Below are 19,928 nucleotides of genomic sequence, written 5' to 3' on the forward strand. Positions count from 1 at the left end.
GGTGTTTTGTAGGGTTTGGAACTTATTAGGCAATTTACATGTAAAATGTGACTCACAACACGAAAAAATCGTGTTACGAAAGCCACTCCAGAATGAATTAATTTCATGTTGTGAGGCATTACTGTATGGTTAAAAAAAATGCATATTTTGTGGAAAAGCATTACCTATAGTAGTGTACTACTGTTAAAGTCAATGAATTAGTTTTGATAAGTCTGTAGGGGTTTTCAGTGAATTTTAGTTGGGCATGTTGTCAATAGATGGCATCAATATGAGAGCTAATGGAGCACTAGTTTTTTTTTTTTTTCATAGAGCTTTCCAGTCTTCCTTTACTGTCTTCGAGTGCCATTAGGAATCTTAGCTCCTTTATACAATACTGTACAGCACTCCAACACATCCAAACCTTCAAGGACAACTCTTAGGAAAACCATTGCAGACTCGAAGTCTTCATTATGAACACATAGGTCAGTCTCTGACTATTGTACGTTTCAATGAGTGAGTGTATACTAACATTCCTCTTCCAGGTTTTTGGACTCGCCCAGCAATTCTTCAATTTTTTTTTCTTGTAATTTGGCTTCTTCAGTTAAAATCCATTTCTTTATTAATCTCATCTTAAAGAGATTGATTTAATGAGATCATTTCCAGATCTCTGTAAAGTCAGCAGTTCAGTTCATCAGTTAGAATTTCATCCCTTAAGATCTCATTTTCTCTCCTTTCAGCTGAAGCATAATCGTTGTTGATTCAACATGATTATCCTTGGCTAAATTCTTCTGAAGTGATTCCACTTGATCTAACAACTTCTGTTTTTGGGCTTCATTTTCAAGATCACAGTTCCAGACTCATAGATCAGAACATTTGACATTTATGTTTTTGGTGATGACTAATTTTTCTGTTTTGTTTGTTAACATTGTAGATCTAGTGATAAATTAACGTTTTTAGTTGGTATCTATCATTTTCTTGTTGACTTGAAACATTTATAAGTTCCTAGGTGTTTCTGCTTAAAAGACCTTTATAAGGTCTGATGATTTGTCAAGTAGTTTTCAATGAGGTTGCTATTTGCGTAAGTCTGTATCTCTCTGGAATGTCAGCTTTTGATTTGTCTATGGGGAGTTGTCTGATCTTGTCTATATATCTTGATGCATAGAGCAACTTTGTTAATCTAAGTGTGTGGACCCACAGAACTCATTAAAACTTTCAATGGTTTAAATGCCTAACTTGCTATTTCAGAATCCTTTCTAAAATAGATATCAGTCATTGCAAATTGTTAGTTTTGTACTCGAGAATTATTGGTAATTCTTAAAATAATTTTTTCCATACTTTAGGAGGGCCCAACTCATGTTGATGGTTTCATATTGTCCTGCATCTACAGAAAAATACCTCTGGCGAGTACTTTGATCAAAATTTGTTCTATCAGAAAGAAAATTGTTTAAAAATATTACTGTAGTCATTGAAGTTTGCAGGTGTTATTGAATAACCTAAAATAAACTATTTAATAGATCAATGTGGCCGGGTATATTCCAAAAGCTTCTCAGAAATAGGTTGTAATTAAACAATTTATCACCTACTCCGCATCTTTAATTGAATGAAGTCATTCTCTAAAATATACAGGATAAATATCGCTTGGAAATATTTACAAATAATATAAAATACAAAAATTCCTAATGTTCAGTATAACACAAGTTATAATAACTTTAGCTACAAGACAGCCTTGAAATGTTTTGCATAGAAGTAAAATTCAGTTCACAGGGAGACTTATACATGTTGCATGCTGGGAACTGCATCTTGTACAAGACAAACACCAAGCCATTAACTGCAAACTTACCCTGCTGTCACAGAACACATGGGAGTAAATTTTAAAAGCCACTGTTATGAAAGAAGTCATATTTTCCTTTGCCATTTGTTCAGTAAAACTTTAGGCTGAAAACTTTATGTATTGTACACGATCTTCATATATTTGTAATGACAACTGTGTACTGAAACCTTTGCAGAGTAGTTGTTCAGTCAGTGAAACATTGAACTTTTTTTTAATCTATTCAAGCTATGAGAAAATCACAGAATAATTAAGAGACTACTCTTGTCCCCATTGATATTATTAAGCAAAAGTACAGTACTTGCATATCATGAAGTACAATATTAAAACTAACACGACACCAAAACGGCAATGTTCAAGTAAGAAATTATGCATCCAACATTTTAAAAAGAATAAACCTCTTGTCATATGAACAGCACTTCAATTAGATTCAACAATACCCAACTCACAGCTATGACCCTTGACTTTGTGCTCTGTTTTTATTTTGTTAATATTGTACCTACCATGGCCCTTTATAAACTACTTTTCAGCATAATGCACACAAGGGTCCTGGTATTCTTGAACTGTTTTGGCAGAACACAACAAAATCATTTGCTGTAAGCCCTCAGCACTTAATCCAGGCACAAACAACATGTAAAATGCATTAGAATTCCTCAAATTTTGGCAAAGCATCATCTTTTACATTTCTAATTTGGAAAGGTTATATAAAGTTATGTTCTTCTCTAAAGCTCTAAATTCACTGAATTTTCTTTAGGTTTTATACAAACTTACGGAAATGTCACTGAAGTACAATTTGTGCTAGGATTATAGAATGTTTATTCTGATTCAGACATAAAAAAAAAAAAAACATTAGATTTACTACAGTATATTACTTGATCAGCTTGAAACATTTTTTTCTAGCAATTGTCATGAAATAATAAATTAAAAATAAATTTTCTTTATTACTGATGTTGATGTAAGTGTTGAATATATATATATTTCATTGGCTTGAGTGCTTGATTAAAATAGATTAAATTATTCCTAGAGCAATTTTAATGCCTATACAGTAAATCAAGATAGCTGTAAAGCTCAGTCCCCTGAAACTAAACCAAGTCCATTATGTAGCATCATTCATATACTTTGCTTATATCCCAACTATGCATAAATCCCTGTCTGACAAACATCTCTGAAAGTATATTTAACCCTTCAGCACAAACATTTCGTTTTTTATATTCTAAATTAGATCTTCACAACCATCTAGAACAAGAAATAGTAGTACAGTAGTACTTGAAATAAATGCCTCGACATCATGAACAAAAGCTATGCGACAAACCATGAAGTATCATTATGCTATTTGTAATTTGAAATCATTGAAAATTAAATAATTTCTAAATTATAAAACAAGAGGGAAGCTCAATTTGTTCTTTTGTACTGCTGCATTTTTCTGACATAAAATTACTATTCCATACATATTCAATATGCAAATTTTGTACTAAAATTGTCATCAGCCTATCAAATCACAATAGACCTTGCAATAACTATTAGTATTCTAATTACAGTACAATACCTGTAAACCAATATGAACCTTTTCATACTGTTGGTAGAAATGAATCTGTAAGAATTTCTACTGAATTATGTTATTTTCCTATTGGTTTCCTGAGTAAAACTGTATGACAGTTACCAATGTAATTACTTCATGAGGCTTTTCCCTAACTAGAACCACACTCCATAATTTCTTAACTTGCTAGATGGAAATGAGCAAAATTTGAGGAAATCAAATACATTTTGAAATAGATTTTTCAAACAATTTCAATAACAACCATCAGTCATACCCATAATATAGAGAACATTAACTTGGATGAATATAAGTAGAATTATCCAAGAGCAACATTATGATTAATGTGTAAATAGTTAATGATTAACAAATTCATAGGAAGCATAGTGATTGAATATGCTTCTGTGTTTTAAAATAGAGTACAATACATTTATAAAGTTATAAATATATTAAGGATATCATATAAAAACACAAATATCACTGCTTGAAAAGACCCTTAGAATAACTTTCAACACAACTTCACTCCCCCAAAGATTGTCAAATATTTATTAGCAACAGAACATCACAGAAGTGGAGGTTACAAGCCAAGCCAAAAATCCAAACTAAGCCAACGTTGTAGCACCACCATGTAGAATTTAATAAGCTATACATGAAGCTGTTGCTTTACTGTAATACTTTAATGACATTGATGTACTCATGTGGCTAGAATTCACATATCTGGAAGATAGTTGCCTGCACATGGCACTACTTATTAGAAACTAAAATGAAAATTAAAGCTGCCAATCAAATGCCATTTCCAATAAATTTAAAAATTTAATATTTTTAAATACATATAACTTCAAAATTCTGAATAGTATTTAACCATTTATGAATCGAGTTTAAAATTTTTTAATAAAGCTATTTATAAATTGAGTTTTACTATTACTATCCTAATTTTATTTGTGGTCCTGAAATTTATTGCTCTGAAATTTTAAAAATTCATTGAACTGAAACTTTGAACATAATTTTTTCAATAAAAAAAATGGCACTTACTCATGTATAGCATTATCTACAACCTAATTCCAACCCTCTGAAATTAATTTTAGGTTTTATCTCTTGCATCAAAGCCTGGCAAACAACAAAACCAGTGAGCTTGGTAACCTTTCTTCATTAGGGGTTGCACCACCTGTTCTCATTATTGCATCACTGTCTTCACCAAACCTTCCTAAGCCCATCACATCATCTACCTTCTGGGCTCATTTCCGGACTAACCTCCAGTTCATCTACTGCTGGGAGTGAAGTATCGAGCGACCTCTTCCTATTATGGAAATAAATGCAAAAACATCAATAAGATTATGTTGTATCTTTATTTGATTCAATCTTTCCATTTCTTTTATTAAAATTAAAATGCATTACTTGGCTACAAGTAAACATTATATATCAATATTTAAACAGCTGTATTAGTCTCTTATTGCAGGTATAAAATTTTTGTTAACTAAAATCACGTACATTGCTGTATTTAACTATATTAATTATGAATGATAAATATTTGTACTAAAAAGAAATGGAAAGATAAGTGTTCTTATATGTGAATTAATTCCAATATAACCATATGCATAGATAATACAGTATATATATATATTATAGAAAAGCAAAATAAAACCTGGAGTATCTTGCAGCTAGGAAAATATAGATTCAACTACACGAAAACTGTAGGTTTAGTGACACAAACTGGTGAAAGTTACAACAATTTTTTTTTTAATTCTAGCCAAACTAATTTAGGAGATCTCGGTAAATTTCACTCATACAAATCTATTTTGGCCATAGGTAATCATTTTTTACTAAGGGTACAAAAATTTAATCAAACTATTGTCATACAACTGCTTGAAAACAGAAAATGTGAGCCAATCTATGTGAAAGTTAACTACTAGGTATTAGAAGGGTACCAATGAAATTTATCTATATTGCAAGGAATGGATATAGCTCAACTTTTGGTAATCTGTTGTTGATTTATTTTTATAGGAAACATCACAGAAAGTCAGGAAAATAATTGAGAAGCGAATACAGTTTTGAATTCCTCAAAGACAGAAGATCTTGTGACCTGCTTGAAGGATGAGGCAAGAAATAGATTCAAAAGTTTGGATCTGCACATGTAAAACCTGATTACTCCCAATGGAATAAGATTTTACCAAACCACAAAGATGGGGAAAGAGGGATTAGTAATGACAGGTATGTTTACCAAAATACTGTGAGATATAGGGCGAAAACTAGACTGGAACACCATTGGCTAGAAAAAAATATTTGGTCTTTAAGGTAAAATTCAGTAAAGAGGCATTAGAAAATAGTAACCATGTGTAGTGTGCCCTTGTTGTACCAAAATCAATCAACAAAACAGGCCAGAAAACTTTATAGTTTTCTAAATCCAGGCTATGCTGGAATATGCAGAGGGAGTGGATTTGTATCTTCTGTATAAAGCTAAGTGCAAGTTTTCTTTGCATTCCTCAGGTTAACATAGGAATCTCCAAATGCTAGAACATAGGATTAAGTAGGTCTACAAGGGGTGGCAATAAACTCTCAAGAAGCCACTCTGTTGGAGACTGCAGAATATTTGACACAAGTGAAGAAAAGATATTAGACAACTGTGAAAATGGGTTAGCTTTAAGAGCCCTTGGAGTGTCTATGAGACAGTCTAGAAGGATAAGCAAACTCTCCTGTTGTGTCAAAGATGAACACTGAGCAGTGACCAACAATTTTCTGAGGTTCAAAACTTTACCATGACCTGTCTCAAAAGTTTAAACATACCAGAAGCATAGTGTCCACCCTCAAGCTGCTAGTTTTGGCTATGGAGAACAGTACAGTAATGACTCATAACACAAAATGAATTCGTTCTGGAGTGGCTTTCGTAAAGTGATTTTTTTCGTGTTGTGAGTCATATTGCACATGCAAATTGCCTAATTCGTTCCAAACCCTACAAAACATTACATTAAATCTTATAATAAAGCTACAGTATAACCACAATGAAATACTGTACACCCAAATACATTTGAACCATTCAATATACCTAAACTAACTGTTAATACCTGTAAATTAAGTAGTTATTACTACATAATGTAATAACAAAGGGAAAATACAATACATACAGTACAATACTGTACATATACAATATATACAGTTCCATAAGTACTGTACTCTTATAGTTACCCATATTATAGACTACAGCTACATTTTCTGTTGTCAACCCATTTTCTTCAACTCTTTGTAACGGGTGAGCATTTTATTCTTGGCCAACCTGCCAAATCTCTTTTCTTAAAATGAAAAATTTTTCGCAAGGCGAGTCATAAAAATATTTGCATCTCGTTTCGCAGCTTGAAAATTTCGTAAGCAGATTCTTTAATGAAGAGAGGTATGACTGTATAAGGATTTCCTTCCTACCTGCCAGATATCCAAGCGAGGGATTACAAAGGAAGGATCTGCCAAGCCCTTGAGAGAATTGACCAACACATGAATCATCAGAACAATATTTGGACCAGTAAGGATTTAGTTCCTCTGTCCAAGTGAAGAGAAAATTTTTACTCCCGTCCAAGTGAAGAGAAGATCTTGACTCCCATAAAGTGAATATACTGAATTAATTCCTCCTTGATTCCAGAGATACACAATGGTAATAGTGTTGTTAGCCATTCTCTGACAATATGGCCCATAACTCATAAACACTCATTGTTCCTTGTTAGATTGAATGATGTTCACTTCAGAATCAAACACTCAGTCCACATTTAGAGCATCTAAAAATATTAGCAGAATTGAGTCTGATAAAACTGGAGGGCTTGATGGATCCACACAAGCAGACTGCTGATCTTCGTATTAACGAGAAGTCCTTCTGTGATGTCCTCAATGAATAGAACCCAAATGAGTGGCAACATTGAGACTGCCTTACAGCACAAACCCAATTGAAGTTGATAGTAGACTATGCAGAACAAACTGCAAGGGACCAGTTTTTCCAGACACCAGATGAGCACCTGACAGAACTTATTGTGGGATAAGGATGATGCAGGAAGCAATGGATAACATCCAATAGCCAAAAAATCCTGTCCTCTGGGGGATAAACCAACTTGCTCTTAACTTATCAAGGCTGAACAAGAGTCCCGAGGACCAACATGGTGCCACTGTTCCTGTGGTGGAAATCTGAGGAATTTTATAGTCCAAAGGAAATGGCCTGAAATTATAACATTACCCTGCAATTCAAAGAGTTATCTTGAACATACTAAGGAAGTAGTATACAATGAACTATCAAGTAATAGTGTGCAAAGCAAATAACAGTGAATTTATCAAATATGAAGGTACAACGTAAAGTGCGTAAGTGGCACATGTAGATTATGTGCTCTGTAGGCCTGTTTAATCTTGAAACCTGTGAGAAGTTTTAGAGAAAATTGCTTATTTTTCTATGTCGGGGCTAGGAACCACAGTCGAGTCAGGAACTCGACTGTGACTGGGCAATGGATATAGAAAGCAACGCTTACGAAGTAGCACTTGACTGCTTGGAAGCGGATCTCTTATTCACGTGATTGTGCACCACACATGATTATCTAGACTTTTTCCCATTGGTGGGATGTTGAGCCCTGGAGGCAAACATGTTGGCCTACATTCAGCTTGGGCATGAGCATCATAACTGCACTGCACCCAAGCATCTCTTGTCAGCAGCTCGGTGGTCAAAGTCATGGGCCTTCTCTTGTCAACATTCCAAGAACAACTGAGGATGGACAGGTACACATACGAAGAGGGTAACTGTACAGTACCAGGGCAAGAGAGCAACCAGAGTGGTTGGGTTTGTTTTGTAACTTGAGGACAGCAAATTGAACTTGCATCCTCCTTAAGGTGAATTTTCATGTTGGGAGGGGCTGCAATCAACCTCAGCAGAGCTGCTGCAAGATCTTCCTTAGACAAAAGCACATCCTGAAATGGAAGGTTTGTAAGAAATATGCTCAAGCCTTGTCATGGGTTGTTTGGCATGAAGGTGTAGTTACTTACATCAGTTAATGTGGAAAAACCTCACTAAAACTCCTTGTAGTGAGCATAGGACAGAGGGTGGAATCTGAACACCATCGTGGCAAGAGAGGACCAATCGGCCAAGGATGGTAGCAGTAAAGTACCTAAAGCCAGTGTCATCTTTGAGCCATCTGCCATGAGTGTCCTGCAGATTAGAAAAAGTTCCAAGTGCTGGGGGCTCATTACTGATACATCAGCTCCTGTGTCTTGCAGCATGATAATCTTGGATGCCTCGCTTTTGAAGGTAAGGGCAAGGGATATGGGTGCCAGTGAGGGGCTAGTTGTTGTGTAAAGGGTCTTGACCTTTCGACAGTTGGAGGGCTTGCTAGTAGTGGCCGTGGTATTGGGTGGGACACCTTGCTTGACATTCATCTACTGTCAGCAGCACCTGTTGTAGTGGCAGAGTCCCTTGCAGCATACACTGTCAGTAGCTGGACACTTTTCTGCAGACTGCTTCTTTATGCAGGAAGGGCATGAAATGTCCCTGTTAGGAGTTGCTTTGCACCCATCCTGCCATCTCCATTGTCCTTTACTTTTAAAGTCCAGGGCAATGAATTTCTGAGTGAGGTCCTCATCCCCGACTCCCATGATCCCATGATGATGATCACCTTTAGGCTAGTCTCCTTGCAAGCAGCAGAATGGGCTGGACAGAAATTGTCTTCCTCTGCTATGTGTTGCAGTTGGAAGTAGAAATTGATGGATCCTTACCCTGCATTGCAGAATTTCATTCCACACGTTCTTTTTGTGTTCGTTGAGCATGCATTTTCAGAGTATCTTTTGGGTACCTAAGCTAAGGCACATGCAAACTTTTATTAATTAGTAGGCAATGTCCTAGGCTCACTGTCATAAAGGTGACAGGGTGATGGGCTTCTGTGGGGGTGGTGGCTGGGTTGGAAAGGGCACTGAGGATTGGGTGTGAAGTAGTTTCAAGTCTGCTGCAGGGTAGGGTTGACCATAAGTAGCTGCAACAAGGCAGTGAACTGTTGGGCTTTGGATTCCTCCTCTCTAATTATGTTGTACTCCTGGCAGTGTAGATATTCTTTGTGATGATGATGTTCCTCTCCTCTCTGACATGTAGCCAACTCAACCTGTCAAAACCCCTCCAGAAGAGTGCTGGTGGGTCTGCATGAAGTGTAGACAGAGAAATTCAGGTGCATGCATTTTTAAGGGACAATATTCACAAAATGTATAGGATGGATACATGTACAATAATCAACATTGGCTACCACTAAATAAAGAGTAGGAAGACAGTGTTTGATTAGGAGATTCAGTCGAGGAGTAGAAAAGTTTAAAATAATGAGGAGAGTTCTGGTAATGGTGAAGATAAGATTTTCCCACAAAATTAGAACCAAGTCTCACAGAAGGGATCAGAATTTGAGATCATAAAAAAAGGCAACACGCTCTACTGAATAAAGTAATCTTACAAAGCTCTGCCTCTGCTGAATAAAGTAATTCAGCTGTCAAAAAGTCCCTAAATTGCCATGATCCTTTTCTTCGCGCTCATATTCACTAGCAGGTAGTAGTACTATACAGCACGTGAACAAAGAAAATACACATGGGAAAGGATGAAACAAGCCATGCTGTACCGCATCTTATGCCAAAAGATGACCACCTACTAAAAGGGAGCTAACACCAATAAAAACCCAATTCATCTGGTCCAAAGTTTTCCTAGTGACATTCACTCTGCTGCAGTTGAAGTGAAGTAAAACTGGGAGTAAAGCAGGATGACACATCCTTTAAAATAGCCTCCATAATGAAGGAAATCACCCAGACATGTGAGTAGCAGTAATAAATCTGGTTAGACTTGAAAACTAAACCAGCAAAGGGAGGTGAAGGGGAATTGTTATAAACCCTGTAAGTACCACAACCTTTCATGTGAAGCAAAATGTCTTCATAAATGTAAATCAAAGGAAGCTCAAGTTTTTCTTGTTGAAACTTCTTTCTCATCCCATAAAACAGCAAAAGAGATATTACACAGGGTTGGGAGGCCAATCAAAGTTATTAAAGATCATAAAATAGGAATATCAGGATCTTTGAAGTGTTAACTAGTAACACTATATCATTGTTAGAACTGGATCTGGCACTCTTGGGTTCTAAAGAATGCTAGAAGAGGACTTCTTCAAATCCAGGTTAAGGAGTTTGCAAAGAGGATGCGCGTTAATCAACAAGCTGGAAATAGTTAAAATAGGATTGACAAGAAATATGAGGAGATAAGTATTACTGTACTTAGGGACTTGACAAAAAAGGAAATACAGTTCAGTAATACCTTCAAATCTAAATTGGGTTACGAATATAAAGTCAGCGAGCCAAAATGTTGTGTCATACGGGCATTTTTCTTGGACAAGTATGAAAAAGATTATCACTCGATGGATAGAAGGCAGTCATAAAGGTACCCTTGCAATGGTCATCTAGATAAGGCTTCGGTAGGAAGAGCATTGAATCTATTTACCATTAGGCAATGGCTCATTTCAATGTCATTTTAAAGAAAAGGCAAAAGCAGTTCCTTGTGATAATTGCATGTAAGAGTAAAAAAAAAAAAAGACGACCAAGCGCACACAACCTACGATTACGTGATTCAAGTTAATGCTCGTGATTATTAAAGAGAGAGAACTCCTGATATTTCACCAGAATTTCTCATTAGTGGTTCTCCTTACAAGCAGTAACGTCCTTCTCTTCCTTCACTCGTCTTCCTCCAGCCAGCTACAACTCTCCTCAAAGGTAAGTACATATTAATTTGTCAATAACTACTAGTTTTCATTGTGAATTATTAATTTTTAATCATCTTTGAAGTTAGAGGTTGTAATTTGTACAGTAATTGTCATTACAAAACCTTTAAAAATTTGTGTATGAGTATTTTTGGGCTCGGGCTATGTCATCCTGATGGAAGGTTCCTTTCAGTAGCTGCCTTGGGTATATTTGACTACAGTGATATTTCCAGAGAATTTAACTAAAGGTCTCCAGAATTCTAACTTCTGGCGCGAATATCCTTAAAGTTTCCTTTTAGGATATCGCATATCAGGGAACGTATTCTTGACACGCCACATAGCAATCTGCACCCCGCATAGTGTTTACGCTTCAAGGGGGAAAAAGTGGCAAAATAAAAGAGGAGCCATTACAAAATTCTCCTCCTCCGTTACTGTTTGAGTACTCAGATGGCGCCACTATCGTCGGCCATCTTTATTCCTTTCTTTGTAGCGCGTCAGCTCGGTGATTTTTCCCAGTGCTCTTTCACTATTTTGGATTATAATGCAATCTCCAGCGTCTTCTGCCTCTGGAAAGTTGAGTATTTAATTCTTATGTTGTATAAGTTTAGCTCTGGCCGTAAAGTAAAGATTTAACTCGAAATAAACTATGTTTTTTGGCAGAGCTATTGCCTAGATCGGAGGCGCCTTCGGCGCTGTCGTTCGTAGCGCATGTGTTATTTAGTTAGCCAGAACGACTTTCCCGGTATAATAGCTGAAATAAATATATTTAGCTATGTAGTCTTCATTGCTAGGAATTAATTATACTATGCCGATAGTATTCTTTAGTTTCGGCGAATTAGGTAGCCGATCTTGTTGACTCTAGGCTTCCTAGCCTAGGCGTTTTAGTTTACTCTCTTGCATGATATAATAGGCATTCCTGGTGTTATTAATTTTAAATGAAGATATTAGGCAATTTATAAATGTAAGATATATGGATTGCATAATAATTTTCCTCTTCCAAGATAGTATACGAAAGAGCTAAGATGAGGCAGGTAGTCGATCTCAGTCACTAGGCTAATAACCTAGTGGCTTTAGTATACTACTTTCATACAATCTCCCCGGTTACCTAAAGGTAATCCCTTCCTCCCTCTGCGTATAGCCTATGGCTACGATCCTAGCCGGTCTTGCCTTGAATTGTGATTCTGGTAAGGTTAGGCTAGGGTTTTGTGCCCCTTTACCAAGCCATTGTCGATGACCTTTGGGTTTGGGTCAGAACCTCAGAGTACTTGTCGTGTGCCGGCAGCTGCCCAATAGGGTGAATGTACTCCCCTATTGGACTTAGTTGTTTGGCATAGGAGGCCTTGCCTCCCCTAGACTGCACTTAGAGGTAGACTGCACTTAGAGGGGTCATGGGATCCCCTTCTCCCTGTGGTCTAGCGACTAGTCCTGTGCCTGCAAACCCTAGGCTGAAGGATAGTGATTATTCTTTGGCCTAGGATGGCGCAGGCATGGGAACTCTGTTTCTCTATAAGTTAGGTGACGGCTTGATGATGCCGGTCCCATTACTGTATTGGCACGCCCTTCGCTGGAGAATGTAATCTCCTTAAGCCTAGGATGGTGCCGATACTGAAACTGAGTTTCCTTCTGGTGTGGTAGGGACGGCATGCTGCCGGCTCCTCTCACACCTTATACAGGACCCTTTTCCCTGTCTCTTTCTGTCCTTCGGTGATGGCCTAGCCATCACATCTCTGTGTCCGCTGTCCTACAATCTCAACGATTGCCGGCGGGTTGTGGTTCCGGCTTGGTCTTCTGCCTGTATGGCCTAGTAGTTCAGCTTCCCTTTAGAACATGATGTTCTGGGATAGCCGTTTCGGCAGGTCCAGCTGCCAGCAGGAGACCCATTTGCCTTTGAGTGTTCTTCAGTCCTCCCTTGGGCTGCCATCCGCTGCCTTTGTCCGACTGATACCAGCATAGCTGCGGATGGGTGGAAGCTTGATCATGATATGTCTCCCCTTCCATTAGAACCATCATTCAGGAGGAAGGTAGTGATTCAGTGGCTAGTGCCGCCACCCTTTCATCTCCCTTCACTCCTTGCTTTCTCTCTTTCTATTGGCTAGTGCCGCCAAATACTAATCTATCTGGCAGCTGGCGGCTACTAACCTTGCCAACAAGATGCAGGCTAGGCTTGTGGTCCGACAGCCATTAATTCACTGTCACATCTGACTCTGCCAGCGAGAGCTGGCGGTGTCTGTACCTGGCCACTATCCAGTCACATTGAATGATGGCTGGGATGGTGTGCCTTCAGTCGATGACCCGTCGGCAAGTCGGCGGTCCGTCGGCTATACATAGTGTCTGTACTTGCCCACTACCCAGTCACATTGAATGGTGGCTGGGATGGTGTGCCTTCAGTCGGTGATCCGCCGGCAGTCCGGTGGGTCGCCGGCAAGCCGGCGGCAGTCCGCCAGCTATACATATAATGAATGTTGGGCCAGTTGAATCAAGTCTAAGTACTAGCCTTGCCGGCATTAACTGCTGTATATGAATATACTGTAGCCAGTATATCTGTAGTAGAGAGCATACTGCAGACAGAAAACTACAGTATTCAATTATACAATAGTCAAAGTTTGCCAACATACTCTGTGCGTCCTGGCGCAGTCTATTGTCGAGACCTAATAGAATTGGGAAAGGAATTCCCTTCTCTTTACACTGATTGTTGATCAGGTCTTTAATCCTCTTTATTAACTTTTGGAAGTGGGTGTTGTTTACACTACTCTATCCTTATGGGCTAGAATCTTCCATTGGGCCTCTTATAGAGGATACCCTAGAATTAATAGTGAGGAAGGTCACAGCAATTGGCTGGGCAGGAACCACATGTATGTATCTTTCCTATTTCATTTCCAGCTTACCTATCCTATGCTATATGCAATAAAATAGAATTGAAATTGTTATTATAATACTTATTACAATATTTATTAGTCTAATGAGATAGACTACTATATAGTGTTATGGGGTCCTTTGACTGGCCAGACAGTACTACATTGGATCCTTCTCTCTGGTTACGGTTCATTTTCCATTTGCCTACACATATTGAATAGTCTGGCCTATTCTTTTCATATTCTCCTCTGTCCTCATATACCTGACAACACTAAGATTAACAAACAATTCTTTTTCACCCAAGGGGTTAACTACTGCACTGTAATAGTTCAGCGGCCACTTTCCTCTTGGTAAGGGTAGAAGACAGACTTAAGCTATGGTAGGCAGCTCTTCTGGGAGAAGGACACTCCAAAATCAAACCATTGTTCTCTAGTCTTGGGTAGTGCCATAGCCTCTGTACCATGGCCTTTAAACCCGAGTTCTCTTGCTTGAGGGTACACTTGGACACACTATTCTGTCTTATTTCTCTTCCACTTGTTTTATTAAAGTTTGTATAGTTTTTTAAAGGGGTTATTTATTTTAATGTAACTTCTTGAAATATTTTTTTTTCCTTGTTTCGTTTCCTCACTGGGCTATTTTCTCTATTGGAGCCCCTGGGCTTATAGCATCCTGCTTTTCCAACTGGGGTTGTAGCTTAGCAATTGACAATAATAATAATAATAATAGATCCAACATTAAAATGAAGAATTAACCCTGGGACTGACAGTAATGGTATAACTGTTGGCAAGAAGTTAAAAATCCTCTATTTGATGACCTGAAGAACAACGATATGAGTAAGTTGAGCCTCGGAGTGATAACAGTGGTAGATCCAGTTCACGTAAAACTTATGAAGATTTTAAAAATTCTTGGGGTTATGTGTTTAATCTCAATAGTAAGCATAAGCGATGGAAGAAAAAATAAACACTATAAACCAGCAACTGGAGAGGAATAGCTTCGAAGCAAAGACTTTTGTCAATAACCTAAGGAAAACTACACAGCCAACACTATGCAATAAGAAGAGAATGCTGTAATTGTGACCAATGAAGTGGTCATGTCCTGTATGTAGGAATAGTGAATAACATGGTCTACGAGGATAATAGAGCCTCAAAAGTTCCCACAAAAGCTAGATTGGTCACATGTGGACCTAATGCTTCATAAACAAATTCAAAAGAAAAGAAACTGTAAACAGCAGACTATAAATTCTTCTTTCTTCCAATTTATTAATCTGGCCATCCTATCATTCACTACAACCAACATACACTGGCACAAGTAGCTTGTAATGTGCATTGAGATCCAAGAGAGCTGCCTGCCTTCTAGGTCCAATTAATGTTTAATATAGCAAGTATAAACATCTAAAATACCACCACTTGAAAAAAAATCTTACAATGCCATTTATACAAGAGAAGATTATAGAAAATAAGTTTGATTGCATAGCAGAGGCATCAGTAAGACTTCTTAGCAGAAAAGTACGTTTTACTATATTGGTGATTTAATCAAAAATATTTAACACTGCAACCACTGATATCTACTTAAAGTTGTTCTGAATGGCTACATTTTTCTGTCTATGCACTTGTAGAACATTAGGGCTTTTATTTGAGTAGGAACACATGACTAGATATAAAAATTAAAAGTGCATTTTGAGAAGGTATACAATGAAAATTAAATAAGAATAAAAATAAAACTGTCATATTAATTCCCTTGCTTATACAAACATTTGCAAAGTGGAAGTTCATTAAATAATTTCACCCTGTAGATAAGTATTTCTATTAAGTCTCCAAAAGTAAATATTCCATATATTTCATATAAGCCAGAGACAATGTGTTTCAAGTACAATTAAAGAAATAAATTGCGAATATTATTTGTTCAATTTATGAAAGGATGTCATTTCACAATGTATCAAATGCAGTGGTTCTCAAGCAATTGCACTAATCCAACTTTGGCATCCTAGAAGATTTAAAATATTAAGCTCTACGGTTCCTGAATAATATGAAGATAAACAAGACAAGGCCCATGATAATTCAAGAACTGGTAACCTACCATGAAAAAATAAAAGATTTTAAATAAAATGCAAACCTATCTTCCTACCTTGCCACCTCTTAAACAAATGGAAAAAAAATATCATCACAGCATTTCAAGACCTACCTCGTGTTTACAATGTAAATTTTGCAAAATGAATGTTAATTAATATAATTGGGTTAGAAACATTATCCTAAAAAAAGATCTAATTACAAAAATAATAACCTCCAAAAACTTATTAATCACATAGAGCTTTATCTGCACATGGAGATGAAATTAATGGGGGAAAATTTTTTACTGTGTAATTGCAAGAAAACTAGGCAAAACCTATGCTTCTCATCAAGGGCCAGTCAAGATAATAAAAAAACTAAAGCAAATAGTACAAAGGATTTCTCTTAAAAGCTTCATATGCCTTATTTGTAACAGAAAAAAGGAATCATATCTCCTATATACAATATCCTGAGAAGAAGCTATTACAAAGCTAATAATTTCCTCCCTTCTCCCATTTAATTTTCAAGGCATCTCAATAACTGACATTAACAGGTAATAAACAATTTTTACTCATAACAGTTATTATCACTAAGTATTTAATTTGTATTTTTCTTAACTACAAAGCCGAGACCTTTAATAGGAGTATGACTTCAGTGAAGCTGGACTTTCCATTAAACTTATAACAAGGTAAACAAGGGTTGCCAGTTAGGTGGGACAAACCTCACTTAGTAAGATTCTCCTTCGAAGCAGTAACTGCCTTCTCCTCTTCCTTCTCTTACACAGAAATTAATAAAAATTAATAATTCACAATGAACTAACAAATTAATTCACATTTTACCTATGAGGAGAGTTGTGGCTGGCTGGAGGGAGATGAGAGAGAAGGAAGTTACAGCTTGGAAGGAGACGAGAGAGAAGGACTTGTAGGGTGGTCGAGGAGGGCAGTGAAACCTAAAGGTCCCAGGTTTGTATAGTTGGGAAAGATACAAATTATCTTGAAAATTTGTGATACGTTCCACAGGTAATACAAACTATCAACCTTTAATAGGAAACTCTTCCTGAGGAGGGAAAAAGTCCAACATAACCAATATGAATTGTTAACTAATAAAAAAAATGTCAATGTACTTTGATCCTGTAGGAGTGAAAGTCACGACTCCTATCATGTCATAACTGGCTGAGCATGAAGAAGTTGCAAGTGGTAGTAGGTAGCCATTGAATATATATCCCTAAGGATATACAGTAGAGTCTGAATTTATGGCATTAAGAGAAATTGGTGTGCATATATTCCATCCATCTTACCCCCTTGCACAGGAGTATGTAATGAAAATTTACTTGGATGCATTGCGTAACTATGTCTAGCATCTAGTCCAGCAACATAACTGTAAGACTGCTGCACCCCAAGGGAAGGGAAAAAGAAAGGAAAACGTCCAGACAATTTTTAACTATTATTCTTAGACTTGCAAGCAACCTATACCTTACACGAGATGCTTTTTGTCAAGCGCCAAAGCGAGACTTGCTACAGAATCTGCTGAGCGGATACCACAGGTCCCAGGGTAAAAATATCCAAGGACTTGTGGGTATACTCCCGAAGGCAGTGAGCAGTGAAGGTTGTCTGGTACCAACAGACTCCTGCCTTCAGATCTTGACTAGGATAGAGACAATCCCACCAACTTAGTGAGCCCACTCTCTAGAAGGTTTGACAGTAGACTCTATGGAAGCTAGGTATGGACTTGATGGTCTCATGAAGCCAGAAAGAGACTGTATTCTAGGATAATGAATTTTTAATCCTTCCATCCCTTGGAATGACTCATGGCAAATAAGATGCCATGCAACTCGCCCACTCTCTTTGCCGAGACAAGGCAAGTAGGAAGAGTTTTTCTACTGAGCCAAGGCAAGTAAGAAGAGAGTCTTGAGTGTCAGAACTTGATCTGCTTCCCTTCTCAGTGATTCTTACGGCAACTGTTTGAGAGAGCTGAGAATTCTTGTGTTGTCTCTAGGACAGCAAGACTGCTCAAAGCTCCTCATGAGTATGGACAACTCCCATGAAAAGGAAAGATCTAAGGTATTCAGTGTAAAGACCTGGCAGGGTGAATGTAGTTTGTTGGGACAGGCATAAACTTCCCATTTATCTTGGTCTGAAATACAATAACATGAAGCTTGTTTTACGATTCAAGAAATGATATCGTTTACCTTGCCAGAAGTAAAACTAGTTGGGAAGCAAGCACAGGTCAAGACTTAAGTCTTAGGGTAAGCTAAGGATACGGCAGTCTAAGGGGGTGGGGGTAACAGCCCATGGTAGGTAAGGATATGGCTCATAGGTTAGGGTTAGGTGGTATATAGTGTTTGTTTCCCTTTTAAAGTAAGGTTTTTCAGTCATAACTTTCAAAATTTTTTATACACTTATGTCCCAAAGAACTACAAAGGCTCCGACCTGGCTCAAGGATGAGCGGTAGCCCTTTTCCGCTTGGACCAAAAAGTTCTTTTCTCAGCGAAGGAAGACTTGGAAATTGGTTATCAATTGCAGATAGGATCAAACCAGATAAATATCCAATCTATAACACCAACTGCAGATGATGGCCCACTTTCTTGGGTAGACAATTGCAGAAGATCATCACAGATATCTAGGCATTTCCTATGCATTGCCTTGCGAAAGCCTATTGCTTGGAGGAGATGCTGGATAGTTGCCACTTGCTTAGTAACAGGGATACTGCAGATAAGGCTGGCTGAGAAGATTGAGCCATTGGGGTTGTTCTTTGAGTACCTCAAAGAGAAGCATCAACAAACCTGGAAACTACTCTGCATGTGGCTACTTGGGAGCCACCATGGTCATCCTAATATTTGGGGTCTTCAACACACTTATCAGAAAGAAGGATGCTTAGGCGTTAAACACCCATGTTGTCCCAGGTACTTCATCTTTCTCTTGGGTATGAGACTTGACTTCTCTCGATTGATTATGATCCTCAGATCGTGGCAAAAGAAAGAAGCTTGTATCAATCCTGGAGCACTTGAACATCTGGGGAGTGGTTCAGTCCATCTAAAGCACATGGCTTTAATCTGATACACAATCCTCTCTGGACCGAAAAATAGAGTTACTTTGTCTGAAATTGCTGGATTGTTATTTGAAAATACAAGTCATTCATGGCCATAGAAACCATGCAGTCTCCCTTCCTGATGGCTGAACGAACAGTAATCGCCATCTCCATCTTGAACGGAATTTGCAGAACAAACTAGTTTATGGGAGAGAGGGCGATACATGGTCTCCATCCCCAATTTGACTTCTCCACAAAGGACAGCCATATGTAAAAAGCCAGGAGATTTGTCTTGGAGGACTTCTAGCCTGTTCTTGTCAATCATTGCCATAACTTCTGCTGCAAGTGCCAAAGCTTTCGGCAATTGCAGAGTATATCTGTAACATTACTGGAGAGCAAGTGAGGGGAGGTTAAGAGCTGGTGAAAGGAGAGCAGTGTCCATCCCAAAAGACTTTCACCACCCAACTTTCTCCCCTGTGATGCAGATACCGATATATTTCCCCAAGACAGACATTCCCCCATCCTGGGTAGCTGGAAGGGGAGATTGCCAAACTCGACGTCCTCTTCCTACCTCTACCACCCCTCCTGTCATGAACAGATTGAGGTTTTGGGTAGACAATGGCCCCCCCCCCCCCCTGTCTTCAGGTTGCAAGGAACTGGAACAGCAGTTCAAGATCTGTTGGTCACTGTTGGCTTCTTCAGCACTGACTTAGCTAAATGACTTAAAGCCAAGGGAGTGGTTGACTTTTAAGGGCCTGGGCCCCTGAAACCTGCTGCCCAGTGGATCAGAGAGCTATGACTCTTTGTCCTCCATTTCAATGTGGCATATTGTTGCTTGTACAAATACTAAGATATGACCTGAGAAAACACTTTTTTTCCAATCCCTAATGCACGACAGTTGGAAGACCTTGGCATCTGGGAAAATCTTGTTCTTATGG

At 38.0% G+C, this 19,928-nt stretch overlaps 1 protein-coding gene across 4 annotated transcripts in view; it reads right to left on the reverse strand.

Annotated features, from left to right (window-relative positions):
• Window positions 1-2,272: 2,272 nt before the first annotated feature.
• The window catches only part of LOC137658530 (calcium/calmodulin-dependent protein kinase kinase 1-like), a 476,501-nt gene continuing 458,845 nt past the window's right edge, over window positions 2,273-19,928 (reverse strand). For all 4 annotated transcript variants that reach the window (XM_068393330.1, XM_068393328.1, XM_068393326.1 and 1 more), the window contains one exon: window positions 2,273-4,638. In XM_068393330.1, coding sequence (XP_068249431.1) covers window positions 4,560-4,638 — 79 coding nt within the window. In that variant the 3' untranslated portion in view covers window positions 2,273-4,559. The remainder of the gene's footprint in view (window positions 4,639-19,928) is intronic.

The sequence above is a fragment of the Palaemon carinicauda genome, chromosome 19 (assembly GCF_036898095.1).
Source record: "Palaemon carinicauda isolate YSFRI2023 chromosome 19, ASM3689809v2, whole genome shotgun sequence".
NCBI classification, from domain to species: Eukaryota; Metazoa; Arthropoda; class Malacostraca; order Decapoda; family Palaemonidae; genus Palaemon; species Palaemon carinicauda.